Source organism: Dryobates pubescens, chromosome 4 (assembly GCF_014839835.1).
Source record: "Dryobates pubescens isolate bDryPub1 chromosome 4, bDryPub1.pri, whole genome shotgun sequence".
Taxonomy (NCBI): Eukaryota; Metazoa; Chordata; class Aves; order Piciformes; family Picidae; genus Dryobates; species Dryobates pubescens.
In genome coordinates this window covers 2,402,684-2,420,147 of record NC_071615.1, presented here as the reverse complement: position 1 = coordinate 2,420,147, position 17,464 = coordinate 2,402,684, and the positions used below count along the sequence as shown (strand labels likewise).

Here is a 17,464-nt window from a genome sequence, read left to right as displayed (position 1 = left end):
GTCCTGGGCAACCTGCTGTAGATTGCCATGCTGAGCAGAAATGTTGAACAAGGTGACCCCCAGAGGTCCCTGCTGATCTCAACTGTTCTGAGAAAACTGAACAGGAACAAACCAATCCTTCATGAGATGTTACTGCTTTTCACAGGGTGTAATCTCAAAGAGCTTTTGAAGTCAGTTCATTAGGTGAAACTGTTTGGGAACCTTTACCAATGCAGAAGTACAAATTACTCTAGGTGGAAGTCTGTATTTGAGGATTTCTGGTGAAGTGTGTATATGTATTAAAAAAACCCAAACAAAACACCACCACAAACCCTCTGTGCCAGTAGAAGTTCATGCTCAGGTCTAAGGTCTGACAAAATGAAGGGCTAAATGGAGACTGTAGACAGTATTTGCCTGTTTGTGTGTGGATAGTGTCTAAAGACTGTAACATTTTTACCACTAGTTGTGCATATTTATGGAGAACATTTCTAAAAGAGCTTCAGAGTTACACCTGTGAGGTGCTGCTTACATATTTGGGCAGCCTGAATTCTTAAAGCTAATTTTTGGTTCAAGTTAAAACTTGCTGCAGTCTGCTGCAGAGAAATATGTTCTGTTTACTCGAAGGAAAACCAAAGCCAGGCAGGGGAGGGAGATTTGTTGAGGGTTGCACTCTTGCTTAAAGGTGATTGTAGCTGTTGTCATGGTACTAGACAATTAAGAATGTGTCAGGCAAGATACTTTCCAAATAGGATAGTCATTAGATAAAAAGGGCAAGAGTTAATTGTCATAGAATGGAATCATAGATTGGGTTGGGTTGGAAGGGATGTCCAAAGGTCATCTAGTCCAACCAGCAGGGGCATCCTCCACTAGATCAGGTTGCTCAGAGCCTTATCAAGCCTGACCTTGAATAGCTCCAGGGATGGGGCCTCAACTAATTCCCTGGGAAACCTGTTCCAGTGTTTCCCCCACCCTCATGGTAAATAACTTGTTCCTAACATCCAATCTAAATCTGCTCTTTAATTTCAAACCACTGCTCCTCATCCTGTCACTGCAGGCCTTTGCAATCAGTCCCTCTGCAGCCCTATGCCCCTTTCAGGTACTGGCAGGCTGCTATTAGGTCTCCCTGGAGCCTTCTCTTCTCCAGGCCTAACACCCCCAGCTCCCTCAGCCTATCCTTGTAGCAGAGGTATTCAGCCCCATGACCATTTTCGTGTCCCTCCTGTGGACCCGCTCCATCAGGTCCCTGTCCTTCCTGTGCTGAGGGCTCCAAAGCTGGGTGCAGGATGCCAGGTGGAATCTTAATTACACCACCCAAAGCCCAGAGTATTCTGTCATCCCAAAAGGGATTCTTTTGCAGCTGAAGATAACGTGCTCAGTGCACAGACACACGTTGTGTGAAGAGTTGTACAACCGACTGCTTGGTTCCTAGTCTGGGAGATTCCTTTTTCTGTTTCTTTAGTGCATGTTTTGGTGTTTAATTTCCAGCTGCATGTGAAATGAGCTGTAAAAATATTTTTGTAGTTGTGCTAGTGCTTTTGGGTGGTTTTACTGCTGCAATAACATCTGAGAGGCAAGCCCAAGTGAAGTGCTCTGAAATTCCAAAAGGAACAGGAATTATTTTAAAACACTTGGTGACTTTTTGCTGAGCCAACAGCAGTCTCCATGGAGACTAGCAGGAGCTGCACACTTAATCACAGTTCTAAGAAACATCCCAGATTTCAGCTCTAACAGCTGTCTGAGCACTGGAGGTGATGTTTTTTGCAGCTAGCTGCTATATGCTTCAGGATTGTGGTCCAGAGTGTTCTTAAAATACATCCCTCGTTATCTCCACTTCCCTGAGCAATACAAATGAGACCCTTTGACCTTATGGTGATACCTGTGCTCTTGCATCTGCTCTGCAGTTCAGTGTGTATTAATAATGCTGGACTTAATCTATTCCTCAAGGTGTGGATGTGGTATTTAGGTAGGTGGAGTAGGATCCAGTTGTATGAGCTGTGTATGGCATTGTGCAGTCTCTGTCAGTTGATCACTGTGATAGGCTGGGAATTGTTAATCATAGGATCACAGACTGGTTTGAGCTGGAAGGGACCTTAAAGGTCATCTAGTTCCAACCTTCTGCCATGGGCAGGAACACCTCCTACAAGAACAGGTTGCTCAAGGCCCCATCCAACCTGGCTTTGTTTGAACACTTAGAGCCTGCACAACTTCTCTGGACAACCTGTGCCTTGTCACCCTCAGGGTGAAGAATTTCTTTCTGATGTCTAATCTAAATCTAGCTTCTTCCAGCTAATTCAATGCACATTTTTTACACAGGTGTGAAAACTTCAGAAAGAGGTAGATAAGACTTAATTTTCCCATGGCTTTTAAGACTTGGGGCTACTTAGACTGTTCATGTTCTGTTCTTGTGCTGTTTTCTTGCTGTGTGGGCAGCCCTCACACCCTCCAATCAATTTTAAAGGCACTTGGGTGTGTCCTAGGACTGCTCAGAGATGGTCTGTGTAAAAATACAGAGCATGAGGAGGAATGGCAGGAGCAGATAAGCCAGGGCTGTCTGTCCATACCCTCCTGGAGAATGGTAAGGTAGTTAATCAAAGCCATTGTGATTGACATTTAGTTCGAGATGCTACAGCTCTGAAAGCCAGTGGCCTAAGCAAAAGGATATCTTGGTTTGTGGAAGTTGTTCTTACTGCAGGAAACAATTTCTGCTGGTGCAATTTTCATAAAATGGAATCTTCAGATTCTTCCTTTTTCCTCCTCCTCCCAAACTCATGAAAGCATGGTTTGCTTCTTTCAAGTGGTGGTACTGGCTGAAGCTGTGTCAGAAATGTCCAGCCTTCTACCTGGTACTGGTCAAAAAGCACTACAGTTATTAAGCAGCTTTTTTCCTCCTTCCCCCCCCCCCCTTTTTATTTTCCATTAATCTCTTCAAACACTTTCACAACAGGAGACTGCTTCTAGGTGCTTGTTTCCCAGTAGCCTGTCCACTGGTAAAACCTGGTGCCTTTTTGGCAGCCACAGCATGCAAAGGCAGCAAGTTCCAGTTGTTTTCTGAGCCATATGAAGAATGTTTTTGTCTTTCTGCTTCGCTTTCTAACAGGCCTTGTGACTTTACTCTTGTGTTTCTTTTGCAAGGAGTTGAGAAGTGGTGAGTAAAAAGTCCTCACTGAGCTCTTCTGGGCTTCTTGATCTTTTTGATATTGTCAGTTGTTTCTTTGTCCCAACTTGCAGGATCCTGAACTGTTTTTAGCTTCTCTTACTGAAACCGTGGTATGATTCTCAACATCCTCATCCTACTTTTTTAGTTCTAATGTGTCCATCTGTGGTGACAACTCATTGGATTAATGCACTTTACTGTACAAATGGCTTGCAGTTAATACTTCCATGTCTTCTGTTTTGTGTTTCCTACTTAGTGTTCAACACTGAGCTGATGCTACTCACACCCAGTGTGTACTCCAAAAGTGCCTTCCTGAGTGGTAATTGTTGCTCACTTGCTACTTTATTCATAATGCTTTGAGTTTCACTCTATTTGTGAAGTATCTTGAAATGCTCCTAGAGCTTTTTGCAAGCTTCAGATTTGGCTTCCAAATGGGGTTCTAGCACCTGGGCAAGTCCAGTGGATTCTGACCTGGTGAAAACTGATAATCCCTTTCTTACCTCTTCTATAGTTGCTCAGTAAAGGAAAACACACAGTACCTTAGTAGCAGGAGCAGGAAGATGACTAAACAGTAACTCTAAAAGAGAGGTTGGTGTTGCAGGCACAGTTCATCTCAAAACCACAGCAGTGATTCTTTCATCAGTTTTCTTGTTGGGACTCAATAATCCTAGGGAGACACCAAATGAAGCTATGATAGTCTCTCTGAATGAATGCTCTCTGTTTCAAGAGGATATCATAGGAGAAAATGAAACTTCTGATTTTGAGAGTGGAGTATTTAAGATAACTTTGGGAGTTTCCCCCCACATGTTGGGGGGTTTTATGTTTGGTTTTATCTATTACAAACAGAGATATAAAAAGTTATGCACACACTTAATTGCAAGAAAAATCACTGGTGTGAGGGGAGGCTTAGGAAGAGTCTGTTGTAGATAACTGTTCCTAGTTAGATTAGTTCAATTAGGATATCAAAGCTCTGTGCAGACCTGTTTAAACTCCTTGGTAAGGAACCAACTCTTGCATTTCCATGCTGTGCTTCTCTTAGAGATGCACTCTTCACACATGAACAGTGACTCAAACAGCACATAGTGCAGTTGGGGATTGAAGTCTTGGTCTGCTCTGAGGCCCTGTTGTGGAGTTAAAGAATAGAGGTAGGTGGAAAAGTAAGCCTGAACTGAAGTTCAGTGGTTAGAAGACTAAACAAGAAACAGTTGGAGGACTGAAGCACTCTGCAGTTTCTGAGGAGACTGTGGCAAATGGTTCATTTCAGAGTTAGTGCTGTTAGGGTACATTCATTAAATATTAGATCAGGAACTGTTTGAGAAACTGTTTTCTCTAAGTCTATGCTGATGTAAGCTTCAGTCCAATGAATACATTTGTGGTGAGACGAACTGGGTGGGTGAGCATAAGAATAATACTCATGGATTAAGTTGAGGATTTTTTGGGTAGAATTAAATAGCTTCTACTTCCCCCAGAAAACAAATAACTAACTTTTTTTCATCTGATGTAGAGGAAACACGACACACAAGCTGGTTTCTAGGCTTGAAGTTGGTCAAAGGAGGGGGAAATCTGATTAATGCTAATTCATACCTGTCTCTTGACATTGAATGTGTAGAAGCAGAACAGTTATGTAAAGGAATGACAGTAAAAGTCTTTAATTTTGAGTTGGAAGGTATTGACTGTGGTGTTAATTCTGCCTGATGACAGTGAAGTGGAGTCCTCCTGTAAACAGCCAAGAGACTGTCATCATACTCTGCATGGAAGGGGCAGTTAAAGCAGTTCCCAGCACACAGAGTGTTGCAGTGCTTGGGCAGTGGTTTGCTTTTTCCTTTTGCATCTAGGCTCAGAAAGGGGTAGAAAAGGCCATTTGGGCATTTTACCTCTTGATTTGACTTCTCAGGTTTTGCTTGATGGTGTAGTGAAAAGTGTGTTAAAGAGATAAAGGGAAATGGAAGGCAACACCTAGGGGTTTATAGTTCTGTCAGGGGTGGATTGTGTCAGACTAATAAGTCTCTCTGATAATATAAGTGATTTTCTTAGAAAAAATAAATGCACAGGACCTAATTTGTCTGAAGAATTTGACATTTTTGTCCCCCTTGAAAATCATTACTTGAGGTAGAAGTGACAGGGATTAATGTAAGGATTGTGCTGTATATGAGACAGGGTAAAGGGAGAGCAATGATGAATAAACTGGAAGCAGTGTGTAAGACACATGGACTTTACTAGCAGAACCAGTCCTGGCTTACTGCTAGTTTCTAGTAGTTGAAGAGAAGGAATTATATCTTTGTATGCTATTCATGGTGGCCACAAAGTTGAGGTGAATTAGCCCAATTTCATCTGAGCAATGATAGTTCTGCTCACCTGGGCCTTCTGAAAGCTTTCTTAACATGCACACACGCGCTCTGGACGTGGCAGCCTTCCCTTCTTTTCTACCTCTTGTGTTCCCAGCATCTCTGGTCTCTTAACATTCACAAGGATGTCATTGAACATATTTGGCAAAGTAAAGCACTCAGGCTTAAACAAAACCCTTTTACTTGGCTCTCAGGTAGGGAGTTTGAAGACCTTTTGCTGCCTAAATGCAAACTTTCACCTCTGAACTGTTGTCTTGCAGAGCTTGCCGTCGCTTGCACCAACAGATAAAGTTACTGTCGGTCCCCTGTGACCTCCAGGCTGAATGCTTTGTTTTTAAATGAAAAATGAGATACCTCCTGACTTTGTAGCTGCTTCTGAATGTTGTATATGAAGAGGTATGAGGAGATCTGACTTTAAAAGACAAAAGTCTGTTGTCAGCATAGAGAGAAGCTGGACATGAGCCAACAGTGTGTGCTGGCAACCCAGAAGGCCAATGGCATCCTAGGCTGCATCAAAGGAGGGATGGCTAGCAGGTCAAGAGATGTGATTCTGCTACTTTACTGTGATCTGGTGAGATCTCACCTGGAGTACTGTATCCAGCTCTGGAGCCCTCAACACAGGAAGGTCATGGACCTGATGGAATGGCTCCAGAGGAGGGCTATGAAAATGATCATGGAGCTGGAACACCTCTGCTACAAGGACAGGGAGGGAGCTGGGCCAGTTCAGCAAGGCTCCAGGAACACCTTATAATAGCCTTTCAATTCCTGAAGTGGGTCTTCCAGAAGGCTGCAGCAGGACTGTTGGCAAGGGCTTGCAGTGACAGGATGAGGAGCAATGGTTTGAAATTGGAGAAGAGGAAATTTAGATGGGATGTTAGGGAAAAGCTCTTTACCATGAGGTTGGTGGAACACTGCAACAGGTTTCTCAGGGAGGTAGTTGAGGCTCCATCCCTGGAGCTGTTTAAGGTCAGACTTGACAAGACTCTGAGCAACCTGATCTAGTGGAGGATGTCTCTGCTGACTGCAGGGGTGTTGGACTTGACCATTGGAGGTCCTTCCAACCCAACCCATTCTGTGATTTGGATTTTCAAGAGATGTTTTATTATTTTTAATGACTTTCCATAGAAATTACTGAAGCCTTTAAGAAAGACCATTCAAACTCAAATGCCAAATCTTACAGCAGTAGTTCTGCACATGTCGTGGTTGGTCACTCACACACCTCTCAGTTCCTTGGTTCCAGGTATATTGTGAATTGCAAACAACTTGAAGGCAGCTAAAGCTTGGTTGTCTTTCACATTTTTCTTCTTGTGCCATCACCAATTGAGTAACTCACACTGCAACTGGAAAAAACTCCTTTTGTGTGTTCTCTTTTTTCCCCTCTAGATTCTAAGGCACAGATTTTGCTTCTCCTGGACTGCTGAGAAGGAAGAGTGTGTGACTGGGAAACCTGCTTTAAAATGTCTTGTAGTTTATGAACTCACATTGTGTTTTTTTTTCCCCCTCCTCCCCAACTTCCCTTCTGTTTTGCAGCCATAGACCTTTTGTATGGGGGTATATACTGCTTTATGTGTCAAGATTACATATACGACAAAGACATGGAACAAATTGCCAAAGAAGAACAACGAAAAGCTTGGAAATTACAAGGTTTGGTTTCCCTGCCTGAATTTCTTCTTTCTGTTTTTAATCATACCTGTCCCTCCCATTTTGTCAATGGCAAAAAGCAGTGAGGGGAAGGAAGAGGTCTTTAGAGTTAGCAGTGCAGGCCATGGGAGAGAGAGAGAGAGAGAGAGAAGTTTAAGTATTACTGCCCAGGAGTTACAACTAATTGTAGAAGAAAAATGTTGCTTGTAATTGCAAAGAGGTAGAGCAATACCTAACCTTAACCCTGCAAATCCTGATAGCAGTCAGATCTGTATGAGGTAGAAAAATGTAACATTCTGCTCCTTTAGGCTTGCTTAGGTGATGTAGGCAATAAATCTGCTCCCCTCACATGAAATGCCACCCTTGTGTGTGATTTTCTTTTTTTTTTGCTTTCTTTTTTATTATTATTATGATTTTTTGGTTTTAGTAGAACGTGCCAGCTTGCTTACACACCTGTGCTTTCATGGTACACCCACAGTATCTATGTAGAAATATTGACACACAAATATATGTGCACACATTTGTTTTATTCAGTTTGCTTTCCCTAATTTTTTCTTTTTTAGCCTTCACCCCAACAGTGGTTTCTCACTACCAGTGTACAATGACAGGTAAGAGGCGTGGGCTGGCGACGCTCTTCACTAACAAGCGTCCCTTTGCTGATTCTCCTGCCATTTTAGACATGAATCACAGTGAAGAATGCCAGTTTGATCGTGCAAATTGTTCTCCTCTTGTTTGGATATGTCCCAGTGATTGAATAATTACAGCAGGCTTGATTTCGTATGCCCTTTCCTTGATAAGAGCTATTCCAAACCCGACCTTTTCTCCTTTTTTTGTTGTTTTGGGTTTTTTTTTTGTTGTTGGAAAGGAAAGGAAGCAGCATTTCTCTTTGGTTTAAAGAGTTCTAAAAGCAGCAGTTCTAAAAGTTTGTCATCTTCCATTTCCAGTGGCCTCTAGGGGGGATGTTTTCTTAAAGTGGGAAAGTCTGTGTTTGAAGACAGACGACTTCTGTCTCGTAATGTCTCGTACCGAATCCATGGCATCCTGTTTCAATGTGACAGCCTTAGTCAGGGCTGATATGACTTCAAACCATTCTTAACCTCATTTCCAATTTTAAAAATAGCAGCTAACATGGTATTAAGCAGAGCTTTTCTGATGGTGTATCAAAAGTCTAGCTGCTTCTACTTAGTTCCTACTACAGATCCCATTCTTCTTTCAGCTTACTCCATTTTGAGGGGCTGGAGGAGGAAGGAAGGATAGTGAGACTGCCAGTGAGTCCTGGAACAGGAGAAGACTGCTCAAAATGCTTTAGCACGGAGCAGTGGTTTTTCAACACAAGACAGAATGGAAGCATGCTTTCAAAGCTTTCACTTAGGCTGTGCACCTCTTCTGAAAACTCTTTCAAACCCTTTGAAATTCGTGTCGGTTTGGGCACCAAACCAATCAACTACAATGACATCACAGCTCTTCATGATGCCCTAGAAGAGGAAGGACCACTCCCAGTTCCTTAGTTTTGAATATGTAAATGCAAAGAGCAATTCCTTAGCAAAAGATGTGTTTGTGCTTTCTGGACTGAGATGCAGCCAGTTTGTCCTCCAGTGCCCATCAGGGCTACAGTTTATGTTCTGGAGTAATTACAGCTGCAAGATAGTTCATCATGCCTAGGCCGCAGAGTTCTGCACTGAAGGGAAGAATCACTGAGAGAGAAACTGCTAGGCAGAAAACCTTCTCTGTACTGGTTAGCTGCCTAATGAATGGCATATTAAATATAAATACATATGAGTGCATATTTATGTGAACATGCACATTGCATCTTCTGTCTCTGGAGGAAAAAAATCTGTAGCTTCCAGTGAAGAGGGAAAATAAAGGAGTAGACAACAATCCATTTTAAATTACAGGAGAGACTTTAAAGAAAAAGTCATGGTAGAAGATCCTTTGCTTTTTGGCTTTTCATTGTGAAACTCTGTGTGTTTCCCCACAAATTTATCTAAGGGGTGAAGAGGGGACATCCATGGGAGAAATAATGGAGAATTAGATCTTTTTATCTTCTTTCTTCATTGCTTCACTCTGTCCTCTCTTTCCCATGGTGACTCATGTTATCTGAAAGATTATATAAAGAACCCTTCTTCCTCTAAACTGAATGTCAAAATCAATGCAACCCCCAAACTCAGTGTCCTGGGTTCATATTTCTGTCACAGAGTTAGTTTACCTAAGGTAGTGTTGTCAACATGAAGAACTTCACAAGTGAATCCAGTCTGCGAGAGCTGAGACTGGCTTAAACACTGAAGTGTGAATTTTGTGTGTCTCCAAACTTCTGTTCACAGTGCTTGAGGAGTATTAGTATGTGTTTGAATAGATGCTCACATCATAACATGATGCCTGGAAAAAGACCTTTAAGAAAAACCCCAAATACCATGGAGATTCATTTCGTGCTCCTGCAATAATCTTAACACCTAGCGTGACGAGTTCCCACGTCCAGCTGTAGTTCAGGGTTATGTGTCATAACTCTGAACAGGTTGCAACTCTACCCTTTGTTTTTCCCTCTGATACTGAATAATGAGGGAGGTGAGAATCCACAGAGCCCTGAATTCTAATGAATATTTGGATTTGGGGGAGGGGAGGGGGAAAAATGGTTTTGCTGAATTATAACCAAATGAACAACTTGCAGAAACGATAACTTGCAAAAGTGTCACTTACATAAACTAGAGCCTTCATCACCTTTTCCTTCACTCATCCATATGTCCCTGGTAAAGTCTCTGGAAAAATGACAATTTGTGTACTTGACCTATAATGAGATTAATTCTTGGATGGAGATTTCAGATGCTGACTTGAATCTGTGGCTGGTTTTTTTTGTAGCATCATTTTTGCACTGATGAGTTTTCCCTCCTCTAACGCTCCTTTCCTTTAATCCTACATGGTAACCTGTGCATGCTCTGCAAAGCTTTGTGTAAGGTTGCTTATTACTGGAGTTGTTGGCATGTTTGTGGGTGTTAATAAACCTTTTATTAAACCTTCTTCCTTATTTCTTTGGGATTTTGTTAACTTTTAGACACCAAGCCATCCCTAATAAACGATTCTGTTGTCCTTTCCCTCCCTGCCCCCCCTGAAAGTTTCAAAAGTAAAAGCCCCTCAATACTCTTGTTAAATTCTCTGCCTGAAACAGAACACCTTTTAATTTCTGTCTGTGACTTAACCTGTGCTTTTTTTTTTCACCTAATGAGAAGCTTCTGTAAGAAAGTTTTTTTGTTGTTGCTATTTTTTTCCCCTGCCTGTTTTGCTCTGTGTCATGGCACTAACTGTAGAGGGTTTCCTGTTTGGTTTAATTTCCTTTGGATTGAGCAATAATTGATTTACCCAGAATCCTCTTGGAGGTACCTAGTCTTGCCGTGTTTAACTTTGGCTTGAAGAGCTGCTCTTGTGAAATGCTTTGGTCCCCCTGCTCTGCAAGCATTTAAGCTATATAATTATATATAGACATATATAAGTATATATGAGCAGTGCCGCTGACGTACTATTGCATGCCGGAAGTCGAGCGCACATGTGTTTCCAGGTGTGAGTTTCGGTACATTTTCATTTAAACCAGGATTTAAACATTCAAAGGTGTGGGGTTTTGGTGGGTTTTTTTCTTTTAACCATGATGAGACTTCATCCCACTGTCAGATGGTGCTAACTATGTTTGGCCACGTTTAAACTGTGCTGAACCCAACGGCAAGAGTTCAAGTTCACAGCTGGCCGATGCGATCGCTGGTACTCACACTGCACTGAAAAGGATGTTCAGCTTTTTCACAACCCAATTCATGTACATCCCTGAGGGATGCAAATACAAAAAGGGCTGCTGAAGACATCTAATACAAAACTTGTTGGAAGCCAATGTTCTGTCATATGTCAACTGTCCATATGTGCGTCTCTACAGTTGCTTCATTCGTTTGCCTATGCATCCTGTGTAGTGTGTTCAAAGCATTGCAGCTGTTTTATCTCATCAATCTGTTACCCAGTAATTAGTTTCCTTTTCTGTTTTCCTGGGTGTATAGCTTGATGCTGAACCTTGGATAAAAGAAAGGGACTATATGATTCTGGTATTCTTTCTTATGCTTCTTGCATAATCTGTTGTCGAATCAGATGGAGTGGGATGGGTGCATCCCTGTAAATAACAACTTTCTACTCCTCAAGAATCCCCAAATTGAAACCTTTTATTGCTAGAGCCCCGAGGGTCAGTAGTAACTGTGAATTGAAGGTGGTTGGGTGGGTAGCTTCTGACAAGCATAGCTATTGCTGAAAATGAAGATCAAAGGGCTATTAAAATTTAATGTATATTATGCAGAATGTGTAAGCCTGTAGCTATATCTTCCACTCTCCTCCTTTTCAGATGTATGATTTATAATGTATTTTCTGTAGCACAGCAGCACTGTTTCTGCTCTATGCATTCTGTGAAAAATAACTCTTAATTGACTTTAATCCTCAGTTTTAGTCTAGATTGCCTCTCCTCTTACTATCCTTTACTTTTAATGCTGAGATGCTTTTTGTGACTCACTATAATTGACCTTGCATAGTAATTTCTCTGTGCTACATAGAATGCTGCAGCAGTACTTGGCTGGTCAGCAAAAAAGCCTTCACTGTTTTTCTTGTGTCGGGTTTGCACTGAACGCAGCTCTGCGCTTACTTAAGATCTACTCTCTGTACAACTTACCTGACTCACTTCTCCTGCCCTTTCCTTTGAACAAAAGAAATACATTGGAAATACACTGTTGGTGTTTAAAGAGAAGAATGACACATTTTAGCTGCAGCTTATGAGTAGGGGTAGTTGAGTGCTTTGAGAGCTTGGTTGGTTGGTGAGGGGAGGGTTATGTTTAAACCTACTACTAATTGCATTTTTAGATGATGTTAGACACGTCAGTAAAGTGACTCTCAAGTGTTAGAATGTGCTAATATCCAGTCCTACATCTCTGCTTATAAGGAGAGCTTGTTACTCTCCAATGGTAAATCTGAAGACCTGTAGTAACTGTTTAGTATATCAAATTACTAAAGTCTGATGTTCATCTGTTAAAGTTTAAGTCTGTATCTGTCCATTAAGTTGGGTCAGTTTTGATTAGTATATTGAATTAATTGTCAGAGATCAGGGTTGAGATTTCTTGGTGGTCCTGTGTATTCTCCTACAATCATGGGGTGGTTCTGTCATTTGACCTCCTCTGAGCACAAAGAGATGCACTTGTGGGTAACACTGAATTTATTCTTGTGCTCTTTTTAACTGCAAGGAGAATTAAAATCCAATAATGGAAACTTTCTTTGGACTAGATATGCTTTGCAAGTAAGCAAGTGCCTTTCTTATCAGGCCTTACCTGTTGGAAGCTTGGTTGATACCTTCCTGAGGCTAAAAAGAAATCAGTCTCTTGCAGTTGTACATAGATTGGACCTAACTTAATGGACAGCATGTTGAAAGTTTTTACTTGAACAGAGTTTTTAATCCTTCTACTAAACAACTTCCTGAAACTTTCTTTTCCTCTGCTTAGGCATTGGAGAGAAGTATTCAACATGGGAGCCAACCAAACGAGAGTTAGAATTGCTACGACACAACCCCAAGCGGAGAAAAATAACCACAAACTGCACCATAGGTAAGGGCTAGAAATCCTTTCTGGAGCGGATTCTCAGCCACTTTGATGTTCAGGTTTCTGTGTTTTTCTTCCAGAAATACTTTCACCCTGAGGTAACTAGTGGATAACACAATAAATTTCTTTTACCCTACCTTTTCTCACTGTAGAAGGATATCTGCTCTGTTGCTTCAGGTACTGATGATGATTCATCTGTGTAACAGCTACAAAATAGAACTTGTTCTTTAATGTCAGTCTATACCCTTAAAGACTTTAACACCAATCAGTGATGCCACTTCAACTCAATCTTCATCAGAGATCCTGTGCAGGTGTACAAAGACAGATCCTGTAGCTGATATGTACCCTTAAGTATAGCAGCCTGTTGTTAAACCTGATTTCAGCAGAGAGAATAAGCACAGTGGTGGTGTTCTGCTACATGTTCTAAACTCCAAATGGGGTCTCTTCAATTTCATATTGACTGAAAAGATGCAACTTGCTCTTCAGTGTGTGTGAAAGAGCAGTTTTTAAATGCACCTTAAATGTTTAATGTTTAGTGTTGAGTCCTCTGGAGCAAAGAACTCTGAAATAGAGGTGCACCTGCTTGTGGCTGGTGAGTGTTTGTTTGGGTAAGGGTGATGAAAACAAACACCATTTCTGCTATCTTTAGGCTGGGGGGATAACAGGGTTAAAACCAGCTTCCTGACAAGCTCCAATGAAGATTATTGGTCACTGAACTCTACTGTTAAATGCACAGCAACACTTTCATGGTGAAGGTATAAGGTCAGAGACATAACTACAGACAAAGAAACTACTGGAGAAGTGTTTTCCTGCTTTTTTAGCTGCTTACTGGTTGATGAGAACACTGCAGCACATTTGCTTTTGTCAACAAGACACTGGACACAATTGCTCAAACATCTAATGTCATGTTTCTAATTCAGCAAGTCATGTTTAATCTGAAATGTGTGTATATTTATTTGGAAAACTGGACTAAGAAGCAGAGAGTGAGTTGACAGTGTCTATAGAATGGTAATCCTGAAGAAGAGACCTATGCACTGGCAAGAGTGGAACAGGACAGTTGGGAAAACATCTGGCTTTGGAAACTTCAAGCAGCCTGGTTAAAAATAACGAGGCAAAGATTGCTTGCCTCATCTTTACACTGGGATTTTGTGTTGTGTGAAGCTGCAGTATATTGTCCACGTGAACATAAGGAAAAACTTGTACTGAGAGGGTGCCAGAGCAGTGGAGCAGGCTGCTCAGAGAGGTTGTGGGGGTTTCCTTCTCTGGAGACATTCAAAACCCACCAGATTCCTGTGTGATCTACCCTAGGTGATCCTGCTCTGGAAGCGGGGTCAGAGTGGATCACAGAAATCACAGAAACATTCAGGTTGGAAAAGACCCTCAGTATCACCAAGCCCAACCAATAACCCTACTCTACAGGGTTCACCCCTAAACTGCATCTCCAGGCACCACTTCCAAACAACCCTTAGACACATCCAGGGTTGGGGCCTCAACCCACTCCCTGGGCAGCTCATTCCAGTGCCTGACCACTCTTGCCATGACATTTTTTTCCCTAATGTCCAGCCTGAAACTGCCCACTGGCAGCTTAAGGCCACTTCCTCTTGTTCTATCACTAATTACCTGTGAGAAGAGACCAGCAGCAGCCTCTCTACAATGGCCTTTCAGGTAGTTGTAGACAGCCAGGAGGTCTCCCCTCAGCCTCCTCTTTTCCAAACTAACCATCCCCAGCTCCCTCAGTCGCTCTTCGTAAGTTCTATTCTCCAGGTCCTTCCCCAGCTTCCTTGCCCTCCTCTGCCCTGGCTCCAGCACCTCCACATCTCTCTTGGATTGAGATACCTGAACTGGACACAATCATTGCAGGTCCCTCCCAAACCCTCCCAAACCTTTGGCGTTTTGTCAGGGCTGTCGCAGATCACTGAAGATAGCAGAACCGTGCAGGGCAAATAAAAAAGTTTGCTGGATTTGTGAAGGTGACCTTTCTGAAGGCTTGAAGAGCCTTTCTGTGTTGCTCTTCCCAATCCTGAGGATTGCTATGGCTGCTCTTAGAGGATTTGAATTTTTTCAGTCTGTCTAAAAAGGACGTGTCTGGTTGCATGAAATCTCACCCAGCGCCGCACGGGCAGGGGAGCGCTGGCAGAGCGCAGGGGAGAAGGGGATGACTGATCTCTTTACTTCTGCAGGCATGCTTTTAATAATTTCTCCTACTGAGCCCTGGAGCTGTCTGTGTGCTGAGATTTAGAAAGAGAAAAAGGGGGGGGGTGGGGGGAAGGGAAAAAAAATTCAAAGCACCCAGGAGACATAATGCAGTTTTGGGCTCCAGTTAAAAGCAAAAGACTAGCTTGCTTTCACAAAAATACATCGGGGCTTTAGCTGAAGCAAGAAAAGACCTCCCATTGTCCTTGAGCCTTTTCTCTCCCATCTAACCTGCTGCTAAATATATAGCTGCTTCAGAGTCTTTTCCCCTTCACTTTGCTCCAGTTGATGTGTCTGTTTGCAGTTTCTGATCGGTGAAGAGCCTGTGTGCAGACTGGAAGGCTGCAATCATCTGGACATTCCCATTCCTCCCTTTTTCTAATACTCAATTCTTTAGACATCAAGTTGCTAGCAATCCCCTAGCAGATATTAGTTGGTCTAGTTTATCTTTTGAGGTAGGCAAATGGCTTAAAGAGGAGGCATAATGTCCAGGTTTATTGCTTCTGAAAATGGAGGTGCTGTTGATAGCCATCTAGAATAACCACTGCACATCTGTTGATCAGCTCTGTTTACGAAGGAGTTTGGTAAAGCATCACCAGCTGCCTCCTAGGTATAAAATGCTCTCTGCAAATCTGTTTCAAGAGGAAGGCCAGGGGTGTTTGCTGCTTTCTGTCTTGCCTCCAGAGATACCAATGTCAATTTGGGGCTGGCATGTTTAACAGCTTTGTGGTGACCTTCTGAAATGGTTATTGTGCCAAAGCCTGTTCCAGCATTTGTGTAAGACAAGTCTGTTAGTATTGGAGCTAAAGGAGGTGGGACAGGACTTGGAAACCTGGACAGGCATGACCTTGAAAGGACATTCTTTACCTACCTTGCATGTGATTTTTGAGCCATAATAATAAAATATATTGAACCTGATGCTGTTCCTATCTGGACCAAACTTATGTGGCAAAATGCTTTGTTGTAGTTTCCTCTTCCATCAATAGTACTTGCATGAGGGTCTTTAGTTGACTGTTGTTCTCTGTGGCAGAACCTTCTTTGTACATCAGGGGACTTACTGATTCCAGATTTGTAGCAATCTCATGATGCTTCTTAAACAGCTGGATGTGGCTGCTACATTTTTGAGCTGTTTGAACTTTTGTACAGCTGCAGGAGCCTTTGTCTTCCATTGGCACCATAAACTAAACCTACAGAATCCACAGTCATGAGCTGAATATGTTATAATGGAGATTTGAACTGGCAGTTCATCCGGGGACATACTGTGCGAAACTCCTGGTTTCTGACTTTGCAAATGAAATAATTTCACTCACCTGACAGTTTGAAACTTTGTGACCAAGAAGTTCCTTCTTCAGTTTCTCAAACTACTCCACACAGAAGACCCACCAGCTTAAACAAAACCCATACCCAAAAGTCTGTGTGTTTCCATCTCGTGGATAATTTTCCAGCTAGTAAGAAGGTAGAATAGGCAACTGTGCTTGAATTACTGTTTTGCCACTGAGCAAGAAGAAAATTCATGTGGGGCACTGCCAGAGGCTACAGAAACTGTGCTCATTCCTGCCTTTTAGGATGTAAACAAAGGACTGTTCCCAATGTTGCACATAAGCATCTTCAAAGTGACTTGGAACACACTGTAACCGGGTGGAAACATTAAACTGTGTCCATGCAAGAAGCTGTCGATGAAAACCAGTCCCACAGTGTGGGTTTTGTAAGGCATTTAATACTGTGATGTTCAAGCAGATTTGAAATGCTGGGGGTTTGTATTTCAATGCATTCAGGAAGGGCCTGTACTCTACTTGACCCATAACCATCCACTCTTGGGTGGCAATATCAGCTCAAGAGATTCTCAGACCTTGTTGTGCCCCAGATGCTGAAGCGTGCTGTGTTCTCCCGTGTGCTGGCGCAGCTGTTCTCAGGTGAAGTAGGTCAGGCTGGGGGAATGGCAGTGGCTGGGAAATTCAGAAGGAAACATTTCTTTCCTGAAAAGGTTGTCTAGCTCTGGAAGAGGCTGCTCAGGGCAGTGGTGGAGTCTTCATCACTGGAGGGATTGAAAAGCTGTGTAGATGTGATGCTGAGGGCCATGGTTCAGTGGTGAGCTGGCAGTGCTGGCTTAATGGCTGGACTCCATAATCATAAAGGTCTCTTCCAACAAAACAATTCTATGATTCTTTGAATCTTGGCCTAGAGTAGTCAATATATCTATTCATAGACATGTTCATCTTGAGTTTTGGATTGAGCTGGTGTTTCTGGTGTCCTATGAAGACACAATTGTATGAAGAGTGAGACCTAACAATTACTAAAGGAGATTCTAACAGCATAAATGGAAGATCTAATTTTTTTCAGTCTCTTCTTGCCTGTGAAGTGGCTGCTCTTGGCAGGGGAGGTGAGTAACCAAGTTCACAAGCTAAGTTGCTCTTAGGGAGAGGGGGTAGGACTGAAAGTGCTGCAGTGTCTTTGGGGAGCTGTTTTCCAGAGCTCATCTTGCTCTGCTGTCATTAATATCCCCAGCAGATCACTTCTCCTGGGTGCAGAGTGTATTAGCTTGGGATCAGCTG

General features: G+C 42.5%; 1 protein-coding gene across 2 annotated transcripts in view; it reads left to right on the top strand.

The window, feature by feature from the left end:
• Positions 1-17,464, top strand: part of USP22 (ubiquitin specific peptidase 22) — a 106,351-nt gene that overhangs the window by 39,855 nt on the left and 49,032 nt on the right. Inside the window, exons 3-5 of one of the 2 annotated variants that reach the window (XM_054180300.1) lie at positions 7,009-7,122; positions 7,683-7,727; positions 12,624-12,725. In XM_054180300.1, the coding sequence (XP_054036275.1) occupies positions 7,009-7,122; positions 7,683-7,727; positions 12,624-12,725 (261 nt within the window). The remainder of the gene's footprint in view (positions 1-7,008; positions 7,123-7,682; positions 7,728-12,623; positions 12,726-17,464) is intronic. The other variant, XM_054180301.1, reaches the window with a different exon arrangement.